The following is a 23,258-nucleotide window of genomic DNA, read 5'->3' as shown; positions in this document are numbered from 1 at the left end:
AGGTAGATAAATAACAGCATAGTTGCAAGTGTTCATCATGATTTCATTCAAGGTCCTTGTAGCTCATATATTTAGTAGCTTTTTAATTGGTTTTAAAATTTTTTTTGCTTGTTTCTTCTCTAGAGACCTGGTGATATCCTTTTTTCTTCCAGCCTTGGTGAGCTTCTGCCTGTGGAAATCACATGGTGAAAGAGGCTTAGCTGATTTTATCAATGCATCTTGGGCTGTGCTTTCTACTGTGAACCCCAAGAGGATCTGACATTTGTAGCAATTGCATCACTGAAAATCTTGGTTGAGTTAGTCCCATGTTGTAATTCATATCTCATTGTGAAATGCTCTTCATGATTCAAAACCTCATCTATAGGTGTTCATTAGACAAAATTGATGTGGATATAGTACAAGACACTGATATGGAAGAAACCAATGAAAATGGAAATACAGGAGGTTTTTTCACTGTGCTGATGTTTGGCATTTATCAGCTTGATCTTAGCCTTTGAAAATAGAATATGAGGTTTCACCTTCCCTGTTGCCAGTGTTCTTTGAAAACAAAATAATTCTGTAATTCTGTGTGCCTGAATCTTCTGTGCTCTTTCTTGGTTGGTTTTGGTTTGTGGGGCTTTTTGTTTGGTTTGGGTTTTTTTATTTGAGTAGTTGGATTTTTTAAAAAGCAACTTCAAGACTTTAGTGATGCTGCAAAACAGCTAGAAGATTACACAGAGGATGGGGTGGCATTGAGAAGACAACATCAGAAAAAAGGGCATGGGAAAGCTTTGGATTTCTTGTTGAGTTCTGCCACGTTCTGTCCTTCCTGCTTAAATAATTGCTATTATTTTGGGTTGACCCATTGCCAAGAAAAGTGCCCAGGGTGGAAAACTGATTTCTCCCCTGGTTTAAGGCTTCATGCACATAAAGGGGTGGGAGTGTGGAGCAGTTTAGCTAATTCTCTTACTGTTTCACATAAAGAGCAAGCCAAGGAGAGGTGACACTGAGGACAGCCATTCTCTTGGCTTGGCTACCTCAGCACCTGAGTTCTTCCTTGGGGACAATATCAGCTGAACTTCTTGGGGGTTCCTAAGTAGGACATGGCTTGTAACTGGGTGTTACCAGTGCTCCAGCCTGGTGAGGAATGAACCCAGTAAAAGGCAGAGCTCCTCCCTGGATCAGTTCACCAGAGGGATTCATGGTGCAGCTGCATGATTGCCAGCACATCTTGTGGGAAGCAGCAGGAATGTGCAGTCAGAGGCAGGGCAGCTCCCTCGGTGTGTTTCCTGCTCCATGCCCACGCCCTCATTTCCAGCAGATTAACTATAACATGAAACCACATGCTCTTGCTGTTGACACAGGCACACCTTGTTATAGATTTTGTTCCTCCATTTTATTGTGCCTGGAATTGAGATAAATGCCTTTGCAGAGTCCAGGTTTGTCCTCTGAATTTTAGTGCTACTGCATGTGCAGAGTGCTAATATCTTAGAATGTAACAGTGAAAAGATACAGCTGGCTGGTAATGCCTGCTCCTTTTTTCTCCTGGTGCTATTTTATTCTAAAAATCAGTTGGTTTCTTTCATAGAATGGTAGAATAGGATAATTCTGAGTATTCTGAGTTGGAAGGGACCCATCAGGATCATTAAGCTAATAATTCTTGGCCTTGTGCAAGAATCCCAACCCCAAGAGTCACACCATGTGCCTGACAGCGTTGTCCAAAAGCTTCTTGAACTCTGTCAGGTTTGGTGTTGTGAGCACTTCCTTGTGGAGCCTGTTCCAGTTCCCAGCCACCTTGTGGGTGAAAAACTTTCCTGATAATTATCGTGATATCTTTTTTCTTTTAATCGGAATGGTCTGTCAGCTCCATAATGAAAAATATTTTATTATTTTTAAATTAGTTTTAAATCTAATTAGTTAACTAGTGGTAGAACTCCACTCTACATTGATTATCAGGAATATTATATCTTTTATTTCATCTCCTATGGCTATCAGCTGATTGTCTTGATGTGGTTATACACAGAAAATAGAATATAGAGGAATGACCTCTCAAAAATGTAGCTTGGGATGACACATGAAAATGAACAATTGATCAAGAAGACCAGGAAGAAAAAATGCCTTCAATTTTTTAGCTTCCAGACTGAATTTTTAAGGTTAGTGGTGTTCACAATTCATGTGCTTATAGCGAAAAATTTCATTTGAAATTAAGCAGCTTGTGAATTTGTAGCCACATTAAACTTTTTAACCTTGAGAAAATATTCCATTTTAAATTAGTGAAATCTGTAGGGAGAGTGGAAAAATAAATTTTTTTGCTCCTATTCTCCTTCCTCAAATTTTTGTTGTTTTCCAGCTTGTAGTTGGGAATAGAGATACTTGTAACTGGGAATGTTAGCATGCAGCATAAGCTTTGCTTATGGCTGTGCTGGTCTGATAAGAGCAGTGTACTTTTTCTTTATTCCTCTTTGCTGCTTTCTCCTTGTTGGTTCATAGTATGCTTGGAAGGAAGAAGGAAACATTTTTCACTACTTAAATGTATTTTTGGCATAGTTAGTAGGAAAAAACTGTTTCAATTTACTCACTGTAAACTAACATTGCTGGAAAATTAATTTCCTTCTTCTAAGAAGACATTTTTCCATGTTGGCACATGTGTAAAACACTTCCAGAAACCAAGTTAAATACTGTGTTTTGTTTGGTTATTTAATTAGCAGTTTTGAGCTTCCTTATTTATTCACAACATTTTGGATAGACATGTCTATGTCTTCATCAGATAGAAAGTTTCACTTCTTTTTAATGAAAGCACTAAAGCCATGAGGGAGATGCAAGAGTTGAGGGTGGAGTTATTTCAGTTGAGTGTTGTGAACGTGAAGCACTGTCTAAAGAGCAATTGCTGTTAGTATTGCCAGGATTGGTATCTTGTTCTTAAAGCACAAAAATTAAACAGTGTGTTTTAGTAAGGAAAGATGAATGTTTGCTACAAGTCTGTACATTCACCTTGACCATGTTAATGGCTCTGTTATAGTCCAATAAGGTGGACACTCAACTAAAGCTGGCATATACTTGTCTGAGCTACAGAGATTTTTCAAGTATGGCTATGCTTTAATTGCATCATTTATTTTCTTTAAATAAAAGTTTAATAAATAAAGTAAATTTAAAAGCTCCTGGCTACTTCTAGACAATGCCTGTATCAGCCATAAGTCTCTGAAGTGTTTCAAACAGACATTGCAGTCCAAAGGACTGAGTGTTGTTTGGATGGTTGCTCAGGCTGTTTGGGTTGTGAATAATTCTGAATTTCAGGAGCCACTGAAACCGTTGCTCTCGTGGTACTGCTTCTCAGTTAGAGTTTGCATTCCAAACACAAAACCAGTTGTGCTGTAAGGTACAGCTGTTTAATTGTAATGTCTTCACAAGCCCAGAAAGTTCCCGAGTTTCTTGAGCACTGAGGGCTGTGGTTTAGTGCTGTGTGTTTTAAGCCTGTTCAGGGTTCTCACATGTGCCGTGCTTTATATTTTTGATAAGTCAAAAAAAATCCATTATACAGTCCATTTCCTCTTCCTTGCCATTCTCTCTTTGAATTTGGGGGTGTGGGATTTTTCTACTTGCCCTGCTAAAGTCCTGCACTAGTTTTCCTTGTTAGAGTTGGTGAAAAGTGGACCTTGGAATGGAGTAGCTGCTGTCTGTTAATAGTCTTGGTCCCCTATCAGGAGACTTCATCAGTCCTGGTAATGAAATTACAGGTCTGACCAAGTGACTTTGTTGCTAGGCTACATGTCCTTTGAAAAGCCAGTTCTCAGCTTTGGCTGACCTTTTTAATGCAGTGATTTCTGATTCAAGTATAGTTACTGAGCTTCAATATCCTCTCCATAAGTCCTAATCTGTTGGATATCTGCTGGAAGCCTCAGTAGCAGAGGTGAATATACAAGTGCTTCATGCTACAGTGGCTTCTACAACAATCCATTTCTAACAGGCGTTCTTAAATTCCATGCACAAAGAGATTATTTATTTATTCCTGATCTGTGGATGACAATAGGTAGATTCAACAGAACATTTTGAGTCTTGAAAAGGCTTTGAGTCAAGATGATGAGAAGATTCTAGTTTTTTATCAGAAACAATTTCATGATTTGTTTTTAAAGCAAACAGCAGAATACAGCAGATTTGTGGAACCTTCCTGTTACCCACTTCAGCAGTCTTGTTTACATTTTTTAAGTCAATCAAAGTGCTAAGCATTTGGGAGCACGTGGGATTCTTGGAGGGAAAAGGGTCTTTGGAGATTGCCTTCAATCACTTTGTGGATCCTTATGGGTAGAATGAACTATATCAACACTGTCCTTAATTAATCAAAGGAAATGGCACCTGAGAAACCCCAGTTAGTTATTGAGATGTTACCCACAGGTGCTGGGAGGCGAGGAGCCTGTCCTGAGGAGTTGTTTCTGTGCCCTTTGCCTGTGCTGGCTCAGCCTTCTGCTTTTCAGTGCAGAAAGTCAAGCCCTCAGTTTCATGAAGTGTCACTGCTTCTAGGGCTGCGTTCTCTGGGCCTAGTGGGGGATTGAAATGGCCTTTGAAGCCAAAATCTTTCCCCATTAGGAATACAGCACAACATATGCTTCAAATCCTAACAGTGTGTTACAGACATCAGTTTTTTCTGACTTCTGTCAGTAATTGGTCTAAGGAGTATTGGAAAAAAAAGAAAAACTAAAAACCGCTCTTAAGCCTCACTTGTGCTTTCTGACTTCTGGGGCTAAGTAACTTTCTTTTTCCATAGTGAGAGTCATTTTGCTCATATGTACAGCATGTCATGTACAGTACGCACAGCTGACTTGGAGTTGCATAAGGATTTGGCAGGTGTCCAGCATGTTTCAGTTGCATTTTGCTGGTGCCTGCCACGAAGTGGCAATGCAATGTCACAATGAGTAAGTACATTTAGGGGTTTTTAATGAAAAAAAGTTTTGCATATCTCACTTTGTAGTTGTTTTTGATGTAACTAATATGTATGTCTCAGATTCCCATTTCTTGTAAAACTCAGATTCCAGAGTCTTTGTAGGTAAGCCACTTTTGAATATTGTGGAAGCTTGTTTTCTGAATTGCAGTCTACTTTTAGAGTGCTTGGTCTTGTAGCCTACTACTGCTGTAGGCTATGATTCAGCTGCACTTGGAATGAAGCATAAGAATGGAAAAGTCTCTGGTTTTCTGCCTTCACTGAAGAAAAATGCAGTTTTTAAATGTATTATTGCTGATGGTAACTGTACACATGTAAAAATGGCATTACTGTATTACCTAGAATTTTGATCTCTCTTGATTTGTTGGGTTTTGCTCCATTGGGAACCTTCTCCAGCAGCTAATGTAGTTTGTATTCACTGGTAGGAGTCAATGTTCCCTATGGGTAGTACATGCCTAAGGATGGGCTCAGGGGTCTGTAAATGGCTTTTTGGTATGGACAGAAATGTGCATTGGGAAAGGTCCTGTCAGGGATCTGCTGGGCTGGGGAGATTGCATTGACTTCTGCCAGGAAATCTTTCTACATTTGTTTACCTCAGTGTTTCACAAGATTTAGTTTATGTTGCTTAAATATAACTTTGATTTTAATGGCTTTGTTTTATGTTAGAAACTGACGGTGTTTACCTTTTATTAGTAAGGGAAGTGATGAATTCCTTGGAGCTGATGCCTGTTCTAAGGATTTGAGTTTGACATGATTTTTATTGTTTCTTTATGAACTTTTCTTTTTCCTAGCTTTCCAAGACCAACTTCTCCAACAACAATGATTTTCGGGCTCTGCTGCAATCCCTTTATGCTACATTCAAGGAATTTAAGATGCACGAGCAGATTGAAAATGAGTGTATCATTGGTTTGCTTCAGCAGCGCAGCCGGACCGTGTACAACGTGCACTCGGACAACAAACTCTCCGAGATGCTTAGCCTGTTTGAGAAAGGGCTAAAGAATGTCAAGGTGAGTAGGCTGTGAGAGATTTGTGACCTGAGGAAAACATGCTGTGATTACATATGAGTTTGCCTTGGCTCTTCTTCATATTCGTTATGAATGAAACTAATGAGGAAGAAGAAACTTTTATTTCTAGTCCGAAACACAAATTCTTTTGCCATTCACCACAATTACTAAGTTTCTAGTAAAAAGTCTTTTCAGAGATGTGTTTTGTGACAGACAGTCTTCACCATATAATTTGAGGTGTTTTGGAGAGATAGCAGGAAAGTTTCAAATATAAAGACTGTTTGACTAATTGTTCAGAAGTTCCTGGCTATAGAAATAATAGGGTTTTCTTAATTAGTTAGGAAACCTTGAGGATCTTTTTTTTTTGTGATTGTTGTCACAAGTGGAGATGATTCCCAGACTTACAGAAAAAAGCAGCATTGTTTTATTCTGTGACTCATATACTCCTTCCAGTAATCTGTGGCTCAGCAGTCCTGTTAGTAGTCTAGTCATCAAAGAACTCTAAATATTATTTCTGCATCTGGCTTTTTTGACAGTGACTTATCTCTAAGTTCTTCTCCAGTAGAATTTTTCTTGAATTCTTCCATGTCTTTCTCTTGGGGTACCCAACTCATCTCCTCCTTCCTGCCCTGTAAGAACTATAGTCTCCAGTTTGACATCCCACATTACATTTCTAGTATGTGTGGTACAGATTATCAGTAAGAAAAATACTAAATATGGAGTTGATTGACTCAGTTTTACAGTCTAAGCCTCATTTTGACTTGGGAACCCTACAAATGATTTTTCCCCTATGCATAATAAATCTTAAATTTTGTTTTGTGTCCATTAACTAATCAGGAAATGGAGGAAAGAAGGAAATTGAACACTTGGCTTTGTTTCACCTTCTCTGGTAGGATGCTAGTGTTATTCTGTTACTTGATTTCTTAAGTGTGCAAAACCAGATTTCTTCAGTGGCTAATTTAAACTGATGGCTTAATCTTGTCTCTGTAATAGTCAGGATTTCTTGATGTTGTAGAGGCTTGAAAAGAAAAACAACATTCACAGTAAAGAGTTAGAAGGAACTTCAGTGTGTTGCAATTACTGGGCAGATTTCAGAACCAGCTTCTTACTAGTGACTCAGAGAGTACTCTTAACAGATTTATACATGAGGTTGGATGAACGTTTACAAGTCAGTTACATCTTTATTTAAGAGTTCTTTCCATTTCCAAAGTAAAAATCTATATAGCAAACCTGACTGTAAATTTTGATTATAATTTGGAAGTTAGAATTTTAGAATAACTAAGGTAAAATGTCGTCAGTTAAAAGGTCAAGTAGAGCTGTTTTATCGTAGAACACTTTATATACAAACCATGCAAATACTTAAATTAGTCTCCTACTACTTTGAACTTTGTGTGAGATTGTAGATTGGCAGATTTCAGTCTTTGCTTCAAAGTAAAAATGGGATTAGAGAAATGAATTCAGGTATGCTAAGACAATAAATGGGACCTTTGCTCTGCCTGTTAACAGGCCAGTACAGTGTCAGCATCATTAAGTAAACACATTCTCACCATGAAATAGGGCAACCCTGCTGCATGCATGGGAAGGGCGTAATGGGCTTTCCTTTGAAGCACTGCTTTATTGGACAGTTCAATCCTTGGATGACTGGATGAGATTGGGTAACCATTAAGTCTTTGCTTTCTTCTCAGAACGAATATGAACAGCTAAACTATGCCAAACAGCTGAAGGAGAGATTGGAGGCCTTTACCAGGGATTTCCTTCCTCATATGAAAGAGGAAGAGGAGGTAGGTAAAGATTTTCTTCAAATGTGATGAAGACCTTCCTTGGAGTTTGGAATAACTGAATAGGGACAGCTGGCTCAGAGGTTCATTGGTTTTTCAGTTCTCTGTTTTTATTGCTATGCTGATTCACATTCAAGACTGTGGTGTCATTTTTCAGTACTCTGACTGAAAAGTGACATGTTCTGAAACTGAGAATATAGGAAGTTTATGCTGAAATTCTAATTCTTAAAAAAATTGATAACAGAAGTCCATTGGGGCTAGGATTGTTTGCAGCAAGTGGTTTAAATGGATATGTAGCAGAACTTAAATGAGAAAAGAGACGTCCTGTAAACCAGTGCTTCATGACTCAAACTGACACTCCCAAACAGCTTCTGACCTATATTTGAAACACGGACTAGTACTGCCAGTCTGGTGATTTATGTGTATCCAAAAACTGGGAAGCATCTTGTCAAGTCTGTCCATGAGAAGTCTTTTCTCATGTTTTTCTTCCTTTTCACTTTGCCTTCCATGTGAGTACCTTGATAAGTTATATAGGTTAAACAACTTTAATCCCTTCCTTATTCTGGTGGGGAAAACAATTAAAACAACTTGCCTGATACTGTGCTGTGTTCTGTCAGAAAGGAGAGAATTAGAATTTAAAATTTCCATGGTCCTGTCCTTAGGTTCCCTTAAGGCATTACATGTCTTTGAGAGAATTTGAAACAGGAAATTCTGTTTTGGTAGATCTGTGTAGCATTATTGACTATTTCTGTCAGCACCAGATTTTTTTCCCTTTTTCCTTTGTGTTAGGTTTTTCAGCCAATGTTGATGGAATACTTCACTTATGAAGAGCTGAAAGATATTAAGAAGAAAGTAATTGCACAGCACTGCTCACAGAAAGAGGCTGAAGAATTCAGAGGTCTCAGTAAGTGGAATCAAGCAGAAGAGCTTCAGAAGGTCTTTAAGTATTCTGTGGATGAGAAGGCAGATCAAGGTGAAGTATCTAATTAAAGTAACTTTCAAACTGCAGTTTTTATTTAAAAAACACACCTAGTGATGTACCTAGTTATGGATGGGCAGAAAGAGTAGTTCTTATAGAATGGGCATATCTGCAAACCAGTTTTGAAACTTCAGAAACTTTGTTGTTTAATATGAGCATCTTGGCAGGTTGTAAGGTAGATAGTACTTCACTGTTTACCTGTTGTCAACAGTCTTCTTCTCTCTTCCCTCCCATATTAATATTTGATACAATAAACAGATGGAAAATGTAATTAACTTCTAATTTCATGCTTCCATTGAAATTATATTTTCTATTTCCAGACTCTGCATTTCTTTCTTGGTTTGTAAGCTTTGTAAGCTTTTTCTGTTGATGTTTTAATAACACAGAATAGTTACCCAAGTGACAATATTTCAGATTAAAAGCATTCACCTTCCCAGCTCCTCTACCTAACTTTCCTGGGCCTCTCAGGAATGAGAAAGGATCTGTGAGTAATGCAAGTGAATGAATCTGTGCAGCATGTGAATAAGTGAGAGGAAATGTGTGTTCTGAAAGTGGGTACTTACTTTGCATTTATCTCTAATTACCTTTTCTGGTGAAACTTAGAATAAATAACTACTAAAGTAGACTTCAGGCTCATTTTATGACTCCTGAATCAGCCTAAGTTGTCAGTATTTAGAGTTTTCTCTCTTAACAGAAGAGAATTGATGCCACAAGGAAGGGGAGTTAATGTACCAAAAGTGTGAGGCTGGTGTGAGTCTGATATGTAGAGCGAGCTCTCAAGGGCTGAGATTGTGATATTGATAAGATGTGCTGCTCTCATTAGAAAAACTTGACTAATTACTGTGTATCAGATTTTCTTGATAAAACTTGACTTCTCTGAACTACTCAACTGGTCGTTTTCTGCCCTCCAGGTGAAGCCTTCAGAAAAGATCATGGTCCATTCTGTGAAATACTATTGAGTCTTAACAGATGAATGTGACAGATGTAGCTTTGTGGCATTACTTGCTGTTAAATCTAGCTGGAATAGCAGTTTGGGGACAGTAATTCTGCAATCATTGTGTTTCAGGCTTTGGGAGAGGAGAATATGTGTTTTTCATTAATTTTTAAGAAAGAGAAGAAAGTAAAATAGCTTGCAGTCCTGTGCAGGCTTAACTGTATTTTCCTGCAAAATTCTCTGTAATTCATGCAGCAACATGCTAGTTGTACAAATAAATACATTGATTCATAAGTGAAACTGTATTTAATTATATTTTTTGAAGTAGCAATAGCTTATGACGTGGTAAAGTTTACATTATGCTCACTTTTGGAGCTTCTTTGCAAAACAAAAATCTAATGCTTCTCTCTCTGTAAAAGTTCTAGGCACTTTAGAAGTAAAACTCCACTATTAGTAAAGCCTGCTCTTTCAAAGTACTCCTGGAAACTCCTTTAGAAATACTTTTTTCAAGCAAATTTTTCTGAAAAAAACCATTAAAAATCTCTTAAAACAGCCAAAGGCCTCACTAACCAAAGCTCTGAATTTTTTATTTTATATAGTTTGCAGCTGTCTTTGCAGTATGGTGATCAGGGAGAGCTGTTGGAAATAGTTCCTACTGCTGTCCATTGAAGTATTAATTATAGTGGTCAAATTTTAGTCTCTCACCTAATACTTAGCATTATCTCATCTTAGTATTTATTACTTTACAGCCTGAATGGCTCATCACCATTCAGAAGTTAAAATTGTCAATGCTAAGCAGCTAAAGCTAGAAATAAAATTGAAGGCAGGTGCCAAGAGTTGAGCATGAACTTTTCTGTGTCCCAGTCAAGAGGCTGAGTGCTTCCAGCGAGAGTGGTCCCAGCTGGTAGGTTCTGCGTGCTAGTACTGTTTCCTGGGAATGTGGCAGACCAGGTACAGATACCATCTGCAACAGAAGGCATTTTTCTTAAAGCATTTCATTTATAGCAGGTATGGCTTTCATCTTTCTGTGGTTGAGTAGCATTAATTTACTTTTTTTTTTTTTGAATGAATGAGCCAGATGAGAAAGTGGCAAACAGAAAACTGAGCCTGATTTGTTGTTGTTGTTCAAGGTGTTTCATTACAGTGAAAGCTTTTTAAAGCCAAACCAATACCTATCTTTAACAGTTGTTAAAATTTTTTCAGACACATTTTTTGACTTTTGGTTTTCAAGTCAAAATGTGAGTTGCACTGCTGTTCTTAAAGCTGTGAGGCTGTGCTTCAATTAACACGTGCTTTCTGTATTTCAGAAACCGAAGTAACAGGGCACACCACAAATATTACTAATCTCCCTCCTGAAGTAATGGTGACCATTTTCAGTTACCTTAATCCCCAAGAGTTATGTCAGTGTAGTCAAGTAAGCACTGAATGGTCACAGTTGGCTAAAACTGGATCTCTGTGGAAACATCTTTACCCTGTTCGCTGGGCCAGAGGTAAGTCCCATGTATTGGAAGCACATCAATTATCAGAATTTTTGGGCCTGAAAAAAAGTGTGTTTTAGTATAGGCTGAGCCTGGCAGCTGAGCAAGTGAGGTGTTTCCTTTCTGACAAGGATAGTGTCCTGAAACTTGATTGAATGTTAAAAATCCCCAAAATATACATCAGTCTTGTAGAATTAAGAAACTAGAAGTTGTCTTGATTGAAACTCCTGAGCACATTTTGCATCCACCTTACCTAGAAAACTGAGGTAAAACCCCACCTTTTTTGCTTGTATGAATGCTGATAATATGTTCACTAATACAACTTCTGAATTATTAAATAATCTAAGGAGTTTTGAATTATAAATACTGCTGTTACACTTATGTCAGTAAAATTATTTTCTTAGGTTACTAGGTAAAAATGAAATGCATAACTGCAGAGAGGAAGTTTAAAATAAGTAGAGTTCTAATGTTTCCTCACAATCTAGTTAAGCTTCAAAGAAAACTGAATAAATGTTTAGTTTTAGTATTGATTCTTTAGGTATGGTATATTACTTCAGTAATTTCTACTGCAGTAAGTGTTTTTTTAAAACTTTTTTCCCTCAAACTCTTCTGTTAATTAGAATTTCCTATTGAGGAGTATAACCTTTGCAAAAGTACCTGTTCAAATAGACAAAATACTCTGTATTCCAGTGAGGCCACTTAAAAGTCATCAGTGTATTTGTAGCCTTATGTCCATATTTATGTGAGTATTAAAGAATCACTGGAGTGTGGAACTGCAGGCTTCTCAGTGCTGTCACGTCAGTGTAGTTCAGTGAAAGGAGAAAGTCTGTGCTGCTTAATAAGTCTTTTGTATGCATTTGAGATTTTAAGAGAAAAAGCTGTGTTTATATAACTTAGCTTTAGAGATACATAAAAAGTAAATACTTTATGGCTTCTAAAATTTGTACAAGGCAGGGAGGAATTAAATAACTTCTTGGTCTGATTTTTTTTTATTTGGGTAAATCTTCCTGAAAGCAATAGTTTGGTTCCTGAGCTTCCAAAGACTGAGTAGAGAGGCTCCAAAGTTCAAATTCTTAAATTTGCTTTTGCAGTACAGTGTCTTGATAATTCAGTGCTGCACACACACACAACAAAAAAAAGGTAATAGGCAACTGCTAAAATGAGTGCTTCTAAATCTGATTTGGCACAACACAGGAAGCAGCTCTCGTGATGTACTGTTTGTACTACTGCAGTTGTTTGTACAGAAGTGCTCTAACTGGGTGGAAGCTTCTCAGATGGGATTTACTGCAACAGGGAGGGGAAAAAATTTGTATTTTTATGTAGGCTTAGTTAAATTTTTTACTTTTTTTCCCCTCCTAGTACGCAGAAGGCCTCTGACGTTTCTTATGCAATATGAAGATGGATTAAAGATGATGAGAAATGTTACCAAAACCTTCATGGTTGACAGTCAATTAGGATTTCAATAACACAATAGCATTGTGTTATTCATAGAAGAAACATTGTTCTTTTAGCTATGACTCAACAGGAGTTGCTCTTGCTTTAGGAAGAGTAGGGTTCCCCCCTGTGAGACAGTTCAATAAGGTGGTTTGTTTTTCAGTATGTGTACATTGAGGGAGGCTGCAGAGCTGCTTATCCTGAGCCCAGTGCTGCCATATATCCAAACTGGAAGTAAATTAATGCCTGTGCAGTAACCTCAAGGGGGAAGGGGTGCTCCACCAGCTAAAACAGCAGAGCTGTTGCTGATCTTCATGTTCATCCAGATGTTCTAAAAAATGATTGTGTATTGATTTGAGTCATATGTATGTTACAAGTATTCTGTAGCTGTTTTAAGTAGGATACTTGCAGAATTTGGTGTTTTGTGGTCTTGGAGTTGTCATATGCAGGGGCTAAAACCAGGCTGGTTAACTGTATATTTGTGATATTTCAGAGGAAAAGACAGATCTCTTCAACCAAGTATTAAACTAAAAGCTGATGAATAATTATTTACCAGAAGGAACTTGAGCACCTAGACAGTCCAAATATTCCATAATTGTTTCTGTTATTTTTGTGATCACATTGGTCCCTACTAAGTGAGGACAGCAGGTGTGTATCAGACAGGCAGACTAAGCTGTGACTTCTGGGGTGGTACTGAAACAAATTCTAAGAATCTTTTGAAGCTTAAGGATAAAGATCAAACAAATAATTATTTTAAGGTTTAGTCCAGTCTTAGTTGAGATGAATTTGAAATTCATTTATGTCTCTTAAATCAGGTCACAGTATACTGAAAAGCTTTCAGTGCTGATTTCTGCTGCAGTGAGAAATTTTTATTAACTTTTTTTTCCTTCTTCTTTTTGGGGGTGGTGGTGAGTAGGTGATTGGTACAGTGGTCCTGCTGCAGATACTGAGACTGAACCTGATGAGGAATGGGTGAAAAACAGAAAAGATGAAAGTCGTGCTTTCCAGGAATGGGATGAAGATGCTGACATAGATGAATCTGGTAGGTAAAATTGATTTTGGTGAAGATGACATAGCTGTAAGAAACAAGCTGAGTGGAAAAATGGGAGATGGAGTTGGTAGGAGACAAGCAGGCATCTGATTTTAATGACTGGAATTAATTTGTCCAGGGAAGAGAAAACATGAGAGGAGGTAGAAGAGTTATGGAGATGTGTCTGAAGGTACAGACTAGGCTTCGTCTCTTCAGAAAGTTTGGATTAATCATCTTGCATCCTGATGCACTCTAGGCTTGATCTAAAATTTATCCTAAGATGTTAAATTAATAGATATATCTAGATAGATAGATAGATAGAGAGATAGATAGATGTATAAAATGCTCTGTGAGATAGAATTTCAATATCTAAAGCAAGTTGTTGGAAACAGCTGCTCTGGGCTGCCCTGAGCAGTACATAACCTGTAGTAAATATTTCTCCAAGTCCTTTAATGATTTTAATTCTTTCTCTCTGGGTTTATTTTGCAGAAGAAGCAGCTGAAGATTCACTTGCCATTAATATAGCACAAATGGAAAAACGTTTACTTCATGGCCTAATTCATCATGTCCTCCCGCTTGTAGGCTCCTCAGTGAAGACACTGGTACTGGCCTACAGTTCTGCAGTGTCCAGCAAAATGGTGTGTGATTTGAAACTTTTAATTGTGCAACAATAATAATTGTGGCTATGCAGTCTTTAATTAATAACTGACGTGTTTGGGGAGTGTAAGTGGGTTGCAGTCCAAAACAAGGCTAATTTGTAAGTTGTCTCTAGACACTGTGTGCAGCCATACTGGCTTGTATCTTTGCTGATTATTTTCCTTTCTTTTTTCAGGTTAGACAGATCTTGGAGCTTTGCCCCAACTTGGAATATTTGGATCTCACTCAAACTGATATTTCAGACTCTGTATTTGAAAGGTTAGATAATTGTTGTTTCCTTTAAAAAAACTTATAATCCAGGTTTTTTAATGTGGGGCAGAAACATTCAAACATTTCTTAGTCCATTGCCAAGAATGAAAGCAATAAAGATAAATCAAATTATTAACTCCCATGTGACTTGTGACTAAGAACTAAACCAGGGTAACAAATCACTAAAATATGAAGTAAAACATGTAACTTTGTAGTGGCCATTTAAAATTCTCTGTGTTCACTCTTGGATGCTTTTTACCTATCAGTGTGTACCTACCCATAACAATAGTTGTGGTTTTTTCTCTAGTATTAAGAACTTGTCCATAGATTTTTATGGAGTTGCTCAGTTAAGGAAGTTCTCTTGGCCTGCTACAGCTGCTAGGGTGTGGAATATTGCTGTTTCAGACACTCCAGTCAAATGACAGGCAAAGCTCTAAGGCTTAGGTGTATTGTCTGAGGGTTCCTGAGTGTTACTGAGGCCTGCAGAAATGTCATTGATGTCAGTGGGATGGTGTATGGATGCAGAACCTGCACCAGTGGGTCTGACTGTGGTATTGAAACTCAGCAGGCATTTCAGTGTTCTGCATTTATGTCATGTAGTGCTCTCAGGTAGTGTGAGCACCACACAAAATCTTACCAGCATGGATGCTGGTAGCAACACCCTGCAGCTTGTATAAGAAGTTTTGTTTGAAATAAAAGCTTAATAGAATTTTCAGGGCTCAGAAGTCAGTATCTAGTGAAATTTACCTTATTTGCCACTCATCATATATCTGTATTTACAACACTGCAATTTGTAACTCAGAAAATGAGTTTGGCTTGCTCTAAATATAAATAGTCACTTATAGAGGTAAATTACTTACAGTAAATTTATAGTAAAATCAGATAAATTATTTATATAAATTAAAATTTAATATTAATTTACTTATAGTAAATTTACTTAAAGTAGTAAATTATGGTAACTTTAACAATGGATAGGTAAAGGTGAGTTAAATCACTTACGTACTTTTATAGCTAATAATGTAAAAATATTACTGTAGGTAAAATTTCCATTCCACTTGAAAAAGGTAAGACTAAGGGAGTAAGCTTTTGTTAAAATGGAAAAGTCTGATTTTTAATTAATGATGGAATAATTAGAAACACAGGTTCTGTTTCAGGAATCCATCTAGTATTCCTAGGAAAAATGGGAAAGGAGGATATATGATCTAAGTACACTGTCATTTCAGCCAAACTTGAGAAACTCAAAATTCTAGAAATTACAACTGTTACAATACTTCCAACTGAGTATGGAATCTCAGATGTATTTTTTGGGGATGAAATTTTGGGGGTGAAATTTGCTGGTTTGGTATTTTCAGCCTTTTAAGAAGTAATTTTAATGTTTAGTAACTCAGATGTCTCGTGGTAGCTTCTGGTGAGTATAATCCACTTGTTTTTCAATATTGTTATGTGTGTATTTGGTGCTTGCAGTCTGATCTATTATTCAAACATTTATTCAGTATATAGTAACTTTGGACTTCTTTTAAGTCTCAGTACATGGAGAATATAAGTTGTTACTGATTCATGAATGATTTCATGTTTCTCGAGACATAATTTTTCTAGGTGTATACAGAGCACTTGGAGTATCAAATCTAATCTGCCTGGGGTAGCTTCTCTATATATTATGTGAATTAATAAAAGTACTTTATTTGTGAAATGTTTTTTCATACTTTTAGCCTTAACAGTTGTTTCTGAGCAAAACCTATAAAAACTTCACCACCACCACTCAACCAAATCACTTTTTTTCCCCCCCCCTGATTTCAGTTGGTCTTCAGTTGGGTATTGTCAAAATCTACGCCACCTTGATCTGTCTGGATGTGAAAAAATTACAGATGTGGCTATAGAGAGGATTTCCAGAGCACTGGGTATCATATCAACTCATCACACCAGAGCTATTCTGAAAAGCTGCAGGAACAGGAGTGCTAAGACTTTGTGGAAAAACAGAGAGATTACACTGCAGTCTAACCAGAAGAATAATGGTTTGCATGAAATCAGCAATGAAAATCTCATTCAGGGAGGAAATGGTGAGCAGCACTGGACTAAACCTGACGGCTCAGAAAACTTCAGTTCTGCTTATGTGTGGATGCTAGATGCAGATGATTTAGCTGACATTGAAGATGCTGCAGAGTGGAGACACAGGAATGTTGAAGGATTTTGTCTTATGGAACCAACATCCCATATTAATTGTTCTGCATTGTGCTACAACAGAGACATTTATGGGTTAAGGACTAGAGGGTGGCAGCAGCACTGTGCTTCTACTGACTTCATTTACTGCGGTCACTCCTTTTGTTGTGCTGGGACAGCACTAAGAACTATTCGAGCACTTCCAGAGTCCTCTGCACTGTGTAGAAAACCAATAAGGACTAAGCAGTCAGAGAAAAAAGACTCTGCATACTCTGGGAGTGAAAAAACAGAGGAAGAGACTGCACGAGTTCTTCAGTTCCTCAGTCTGTCAGGCTGTTACCAGATAACAGACCGTGCTCTCAGGTGAGGAGATGTTTTCAAACTGTTTTGCTGTGGGATATTTTTTCTGATTTTATTTGTTGGACCGTTTTGGGATGAATGCATAATTTCAGTAGAAACATTTTTATTGAAGAAACTGGTAAGTTTTAAGTGGTCTTTCCCTCTTAAATAGTTACAGTACTAGACTTGAAAAGTTTTTCCAGCTTTTCTTTTGGAGATAACAGTAAAATCTTTTATATATGTCTTTTGAAGTCAGGTATTTTTGTGGATTTGTTATTCTAGACAGTATTAATGCTTTTAGACTTGTTAGTGATTTATTGTTAAGGAATTGTGTTGATTCACTAATCTTTTCATTATGCCTGCAGTATGCTTAAAATTCTGTAAAACTGGAGTAACATCTCGATTAACCTGTCTGGGTAACAATATAATTTAGGGACAGGCTGAATCAATGAGCTGAGGCCAGTTGTTTGTTCAATGAGGTGAAGTACCAGGTCCTGCCCTTGGGTCACAACCACCCCAGGCAGTGCTGCAGGCTGGGACAGAGTGGCTGGAAAGCTGCCTGGTAGAAAAGGACTTGGGGGTGCTGATTGATAGTGAGTAAACAGGAACCAGGTGTGCCCAGGTGGCACCTGGCCAGTATCAGCAATAGTGTGCCCAGGACAGTGATTGTCCTTTTGTTCTTGACACTGGTGAGGCCACACCTCAAATCCTGTGCTCACTTTTGGGCTCCTCATTGCAAGGAAGGCATTGAGGAGCTGGACTATCCCCAGAGAAGGGCAGTGGAGATGGGGAAAGCTCTGGAACACAGGTCTGTTAAGGAGTGGCTGGGGGGGCTCAGCCTGGAGGAAAGGAGGCTCAGGGGTGATCTTCCTGCTCTTCACACCCACCTGAAAGGAGGCTGTAGCCAGGTGGGGTCTCTTCTCTCAAGTAACAAGAGAAAATGGCCTCAAGTTGCACCAGAGGATGTTTAGATTGGCCATTAGAAAAAAATTCTTCACTGAAAGGTTTTCAAGCATTGGAAGAGGCTGCCATGGGAAGTGGCATACCTGGAGGTATTCAAAGGCTGTGACACTTGGTGCTGTTAGTGGTGGATTTGGCAGTGCTGGGTTAACAGTTGGATGTGATTATCCCAAGAGTCTTTTCCAACCCAAATGATTCTCTGATAATTCTGTATGTGCAGAACAACATGTTCAATGCAGCCTCATATAACAGTTAAAGGAGGAGAAAAAATGTTTGACTTGAACATGGAGATGGCTTTGTGAGTTACAGAATTTTCTGTTTGCTGTTGCCACTGATACTTTGTATTGTCAGAAAAATGTAGTTACTGCTTTGTAGTGAAAATGGGAGGAGGCTGGGGTACTTGCAGCCTCCTGCTCAGGTGTGCTGCAGCACTAAGGGCTAATTAAAGCTTCTTGGAGTGGGAAGACTTCATGCATTTCTGTGCTGTTTGCTCTGGTAAACTGAGGAGTAGTGTGAGGTGCTGCTGGCATCAATTTGTCTCTCCTGAGATTCTGTCCCCATTTGATGTTCACAAGTACCAGCTATTCAGGTGTCACTTGTGATTCTTGTGACACTCCCTCACCAGTGTTACCCTTCCTCAGGGTATGCTTCAGATAGCTGGGCGTCTGTTGCAGCTTGTTTCTCTTCAAGTGTTGCAGTGGACTTGTCCTGACAGATTTTGTTGGGTGCTGCTTAGGTTGTGCTGTGTGTATTTTACAGGTTACTGGTCTGGTTTTTCATGACTCAGTAGTGTGGGAGCAAAGGGAGATTTGGTCACTGAGTCACAGCAAGGGTTTAATTGCATTGCTGGTTTCCTATTGGTGCTTTCTGGGTAAAAGTATTTAGGAGCTGAGAGTGTGTTGCAACAAGTGCTTCTTGTAGTCACAAGAGTACTGGAGTCCCTGGGGGAAGAGAGTGAAACCCCCCAATACAAACACATGCCAGTCCATTTTTACTCCATGTGAGTTGTTACCTGATGGCTGCTTTTGTGGCCTGCCGTTCTACTTCTCCCTGCTGACAGGAGAAGATTGTACAGTGATGCTCTGAAGGCATCTTCAGTTGTAAATCCTGGCTTGAATCTGCAGTTTGGTGATTCAAGCCTGGTGGGATTTTTTCAGGTGGGTGAGCTTGTTTCTGCTTGAGCTTGGGCTGGCTCACAGAGAAGAGAGCAGGTTCAATGGAGTAATTGCTCAGGTGTGGCACATGTGTGTGCCTGTTGAATCAGCAGCCAAATTCTCTTACACTCAGAGAAAGCTAGAGAGCTGCATTTGAACAATAAAGGTGCGTTGGCAGAGAGAAGCTCTGCTGTCAGTCCTAGGAAAACACTAATTTGGATTCCAAAATAAGTCTAACAAAAAAAGGGTCATACTTTGGGAAGCATAAAAATAACCAAACTTGGGAGTGTGTCATGTTTTAGTGTGAGATGAGGAGTATACATCACTTTGGAAGAGCTGACAAAATAATTGGTATTTTGAAGAAGAATGGCTTTGTAGTTCTTTGAAATAGTCGGTCGTGTCTGGTGTCATCCATAAAAAAGTGGTTTCCCGCTAAAGTCTTGCTTCTGTAGAAATCTGTTCAGGTCTGTTGTGTGGCTCAGGGGTGATCCCCCTCTAAAAGGGAGTACAGAAGTGCCAGGTTTGAAGCTCAGTGGTTCCCTAGGAGTGTGTGTGTTGCAGGAGGTGCAGCAGCTCTGTGATGGGATGGTGCAGCATGGTGTCTGTGCTTGCGCTGCGGGCTCCTAACGCTCTCTTGTGTCCCCACAGGGCGCTGACTCTGGGAGGAGGACTGCCACATCTGGAGCACCTGAACCTCTCAGGCTGTCTCTCTGTAACTGGGGCAGGCCTGCAGGAGCTGGTTTCTGCATGCCCCTCTCTGAAAGATGAACACTTTTACTACTGTGACAACATTAACGGTAATGTCTTGCTAGGAAGATGTGGTGCTTTTCTGGGGAGTGATGCTCGGTGTAGGGAGTTTTTAAAAGAAAAAGAACCACCAAAACTCACCTGGTTTTAATGTCTGTGTAGCACTGGGTTTCACAGATTAATTACAAAATTATGACTGTTAAATCAGTTTTGCCTTTTTTTTGTTTGATTGGTTTTTTTGGTAACACTAGTACAGTTCTGTATTACATAAGAAAGCATTTTTAGTGCCTGTGTCTCTTAACTTAGTTTAGCCTAACTAATAGCGGTAGAAAGTAAGTCTCCATATAGCTGCTATTACACACTTGCCCTGTCCATATTTCCACTGTAAACCATGCAGTTGTGTGTTTTCTGTATGGTCATAACCTCAGACAGAGGCTTCATTAGGTTGGTACCAAAGCAGGGATTTTTAGGAAACCAATGTTGTGTGTTTTGCCATGCAAACCTCCCATGTTGCACTAATTTTGGTATAGGATATTTTTGATTCTACCATCACACGTCCTTATGGAAAATGTAATTCAGTTTTTTTTCTGGTTTTGCTTGAGTCAGTAACTTAGGGATGGATCTGGAGAAGGATGTGTAAAAATGCATAAAGTCTGTTCATGGTGCAAGTCTTTTTGGTATTTTCCACATTGGAATTCAGTCTATTAAGTAAGCTTTCCAAGCATTAGAGATGGGAGCCATGGTGTGACTGGTATTCTGTGTGTGAATTTAAAACAGGTAAGTGCAACAGAAGGCAAGGGAAAAGGAAGATGATAACCAAGTTCACAGGCCTGTACATCTAATTGTGTGTAAACCAAAATTGTATTACCTGCTAGTTCATGGTGTCCAGCTCAATAATTGCTTCTATATTGAGATGCAGTCCCAGCCTGGGAATCAGATGTCAGAACTTTGGTATGCAAGTAAATCTGTACTGATATTTGGTATTCAATCCATTGAAATAGATACAAGATGATACACTTGGATTGGATTGTAATATTAGAAGTGAAAGTACTAAATCTTACCTTGTTTCCATAATTTTTGCACTTTATGCACTTTTTTGACCCTGCCTTTTTTTTTTTTTTGAGACACTTGCTTTTTGTTACTTTCTTGCATTCTGTCTGGACTACAGCATTTAAAAATCTGCTTTCTGTTGTCTTTCATTTCCACCTGAAAATTTTAAGGTACTTTTTTAAAAAATCCTTCACTGACTCTCTTTCCTGCATTGAGTTTAAAGATGTCTTCAAAGACCAGTTAAAATCCTGTTCCTTTTACATCTGATTGCTTGCTACTTTTCCTCTGTTTATACTTCTGCCAGTAAGACCAGACATAATTTGTCCTCAGACATTTTTGGTTTTCATCTTGTCCCTATAAAATCCACCAAAACATCTTTATATTAGTTTACTATGCCCAAATCTGTGTGAGTCCACCACTTTAAAGCTTGGCTGTTTCATAGTATCCTCAAGAAATTATTTCAATTTAAACAATATTTTTGAATCATTCTGTAAAGTTGTCTGATCCTCTTGCTGTTTACTTCCTTCCTTTTACTGCCTGCTGGAATCTGTGAGCCTATAAGCTCTGCTTAGTTCTCTAAAGCCTCCTGCATGCCTTTGGGTCAACAGTTATTCCTGTGGAGAGGAGTGCACAGGACAGAGAGCCTCTAAGGGTCTGACTTCTTACATCTCTTGAGGAATAATGTCATCTCAGGAGTTTATGGCTTTATGGAAAGTAGCCTTTATAAATCAATTCCCTGCAGTTTTGTCTGGGTTTTGTTCCTTGCATTTTCAATCAAACTTCATTGTGATAGGGCTGTTCAGTGTGAAACTGATGGGTTACTCCATTCTATGGGCAGCAGGATTTCTACAGCAGCTGTTTCTGTATCATTTGGTGTTTCTAAAGTAAGTAGGGAAAGCAGTAGCTGTTGCAAGTTTAAATCAATCCATACCTGAAGCTGTTTGTCTGCACATTTACAGATTGTATTACTAACTGCTCTACAAAGTTTACTGATCTGTAAGCATGTACAGAATAATTTCATAATTTTCTTTGCCCACCAGCAAAGAAAATTTCAGTGATTATTTTTGGGGAGGGAGTTGTACTCTGGGCTCAGAGATTGGAAAACCTGTCTGAAAAAAGCAAGGAGCCAACAGCATGGAATTTAGCCATCTATGAATAATAAAGATACAACTTTGTCATCTGCTGATGAATAAGGGCTTTGCTTTTACCTGCAGCTTATATTCGGATTATTTTTTTCCTATCAACACTAAGCCTAATGGGACCCCTTAGACACAACCCAGCCTCATTGGAATGTCTTTGTGGAGGGCTTGTTTGGTAGGCACATTGGTTGCAATTTTTGTATTTTCAGCAGTTACTATTCTACCTTTTTAGTAGAGCAAGATTAGAAAAGTAGAGCAGCTATGGTGACGTAGTTGGGTTTAAGTCTGACTGCTGTTGCACACCAGTAACATGGTACAGTTTTTATGACCAGAAACCATGAATTTGCATATACTTCCAAATCTGTTTTGTGTTTGTTTACTGTTAGCTTCACTTCAGTTTTTGGTTTGCATACTAATGTTTAGAATCTCTTATGTTTTTCACAGTGCTGGAGACTTGGAGTTATATAAATCTCAGCTGCAGCTGAAAACAAATCTGTCAGTGCACATCCCTACTAATGGCTGATTTCATTTGCCTAAAACTAATTTGGTTGTGGATCACACTGAACTCAGCAAGAAGAGTTTAATGTTTGAGTTGCATCTTGCCACTGAGTTCTTACTGTCCTCAGGCTGTTTTCTCCAGTTGTGTCCATTCTTCTGACTCGTTTCTCCATTTCAAAGCCTGGAGTGCTTTCAGCTTGGCATTAGAAAAATGAGCTCCTTAATTTCTGCAGCAGTAGCTCTTTGCAGCATTTAAGTATGATTGAGTTTCTAGAGGTTTTTTTAAATTATGTAGTCCTCAGGTTCTGTAATTAAAGAAATAGGGCATTAATAAAATAAAGTTTGACTCTAATTATTCACTCTTCCGGCATTTAAAAGTCACTGGTCATAGTTGCTCTGTCTTTCAGGTGTCAGGCCAAGACTTTGCAAGTTCTTTTAAGGATCATGGACCACTGTGTGCAGACTTCTGTGGGAGCACAGTGTTCCAAGTGTAGGTCTCAGTCTAAATTCTGCAGATTACCAGTGTACTCACAAATCTCTGGAAGGATATTATATGCTGGTGGCAGCCAGTTGCCCTGGCAGGAGAGGTTCTTTTACTGTGGTATTGATCCGTGTTGTCATGTGTTCTTGGTGGAATGCCAAACTTCATTCTAGGGAATTCTGACTAATTTTTGTTCTACTAGTACATGTAACAAAATGGAGTAATCAGATAGATCTGCTCCTCTCCTACATTACCAAACCTCTTTATGTGTTTATATG

General features: G+C 38.6%; 1 protein-coding gene across 1 annotated transcript in view; it reads left to right on the top strand.

The window, feature by feature from the left end:
* The window catches only part of FBXL5 (F-box and leucine rich repeat protein 5), a 33,975-nt gene that overhangs the window by 5,853 nt on the left and 4,864 nt on the right, over positions 1-23,258 (top strand). Inside the window, exons 2-10 of the mRNA XM_058023992.1 lie at positions 5,704-5,919; positions 7,602-7,697; positions 8,484-8,667; positions 10,915-11,097; positions 13,436-13,561; positions 14,039-14,187; positions 14,382-14,464; positions 16,253-16,975; positions 19,714-19,862. Of these exons, the coding sequence (XP_057879975.1) occupies positions 5,704-5,919; positions 7,602-7,697; positions 8,484-8,667; positions 10,915-11,097; positions 13,436-13,561; positions 14,039-14,187; positions 14,382-14,464; positions 16,253-16,975; positions 19,714-19,862 (1,909 nt within the window). The remainder of the gene's footprint in view (positions 1-5,703; positions 5,920-7,601; positions 7,698-8,483; positions 8,668-10,914; positions 11,098-13,435; positions 13,562-14,038; positions 14,188-14,381; positions 14,465-16,252; positions 16,976-19,713; positions 19,863-23,258) is intronic.

Source organism: Melospiza georgiana, chromosome 5, assembly GCF_028018845.1.
Source record: "Melospiza georgiana isolate bMelGeo1 chromosome 5, bMelGeo1.pri, whole genome shotgun sequence".
Classification (NCBI taxonomy): domain Eukaryota; kingdom Metazoa; phylum Chordata; class Aves; order Passeriformes; family Passerellidae; genus Melospiza; species Melospiza georgiana.
Note: the sequence above shows the minus strand (reverse complement) of the source record. Positions and strands in the feature narration are given on the sequence as shown.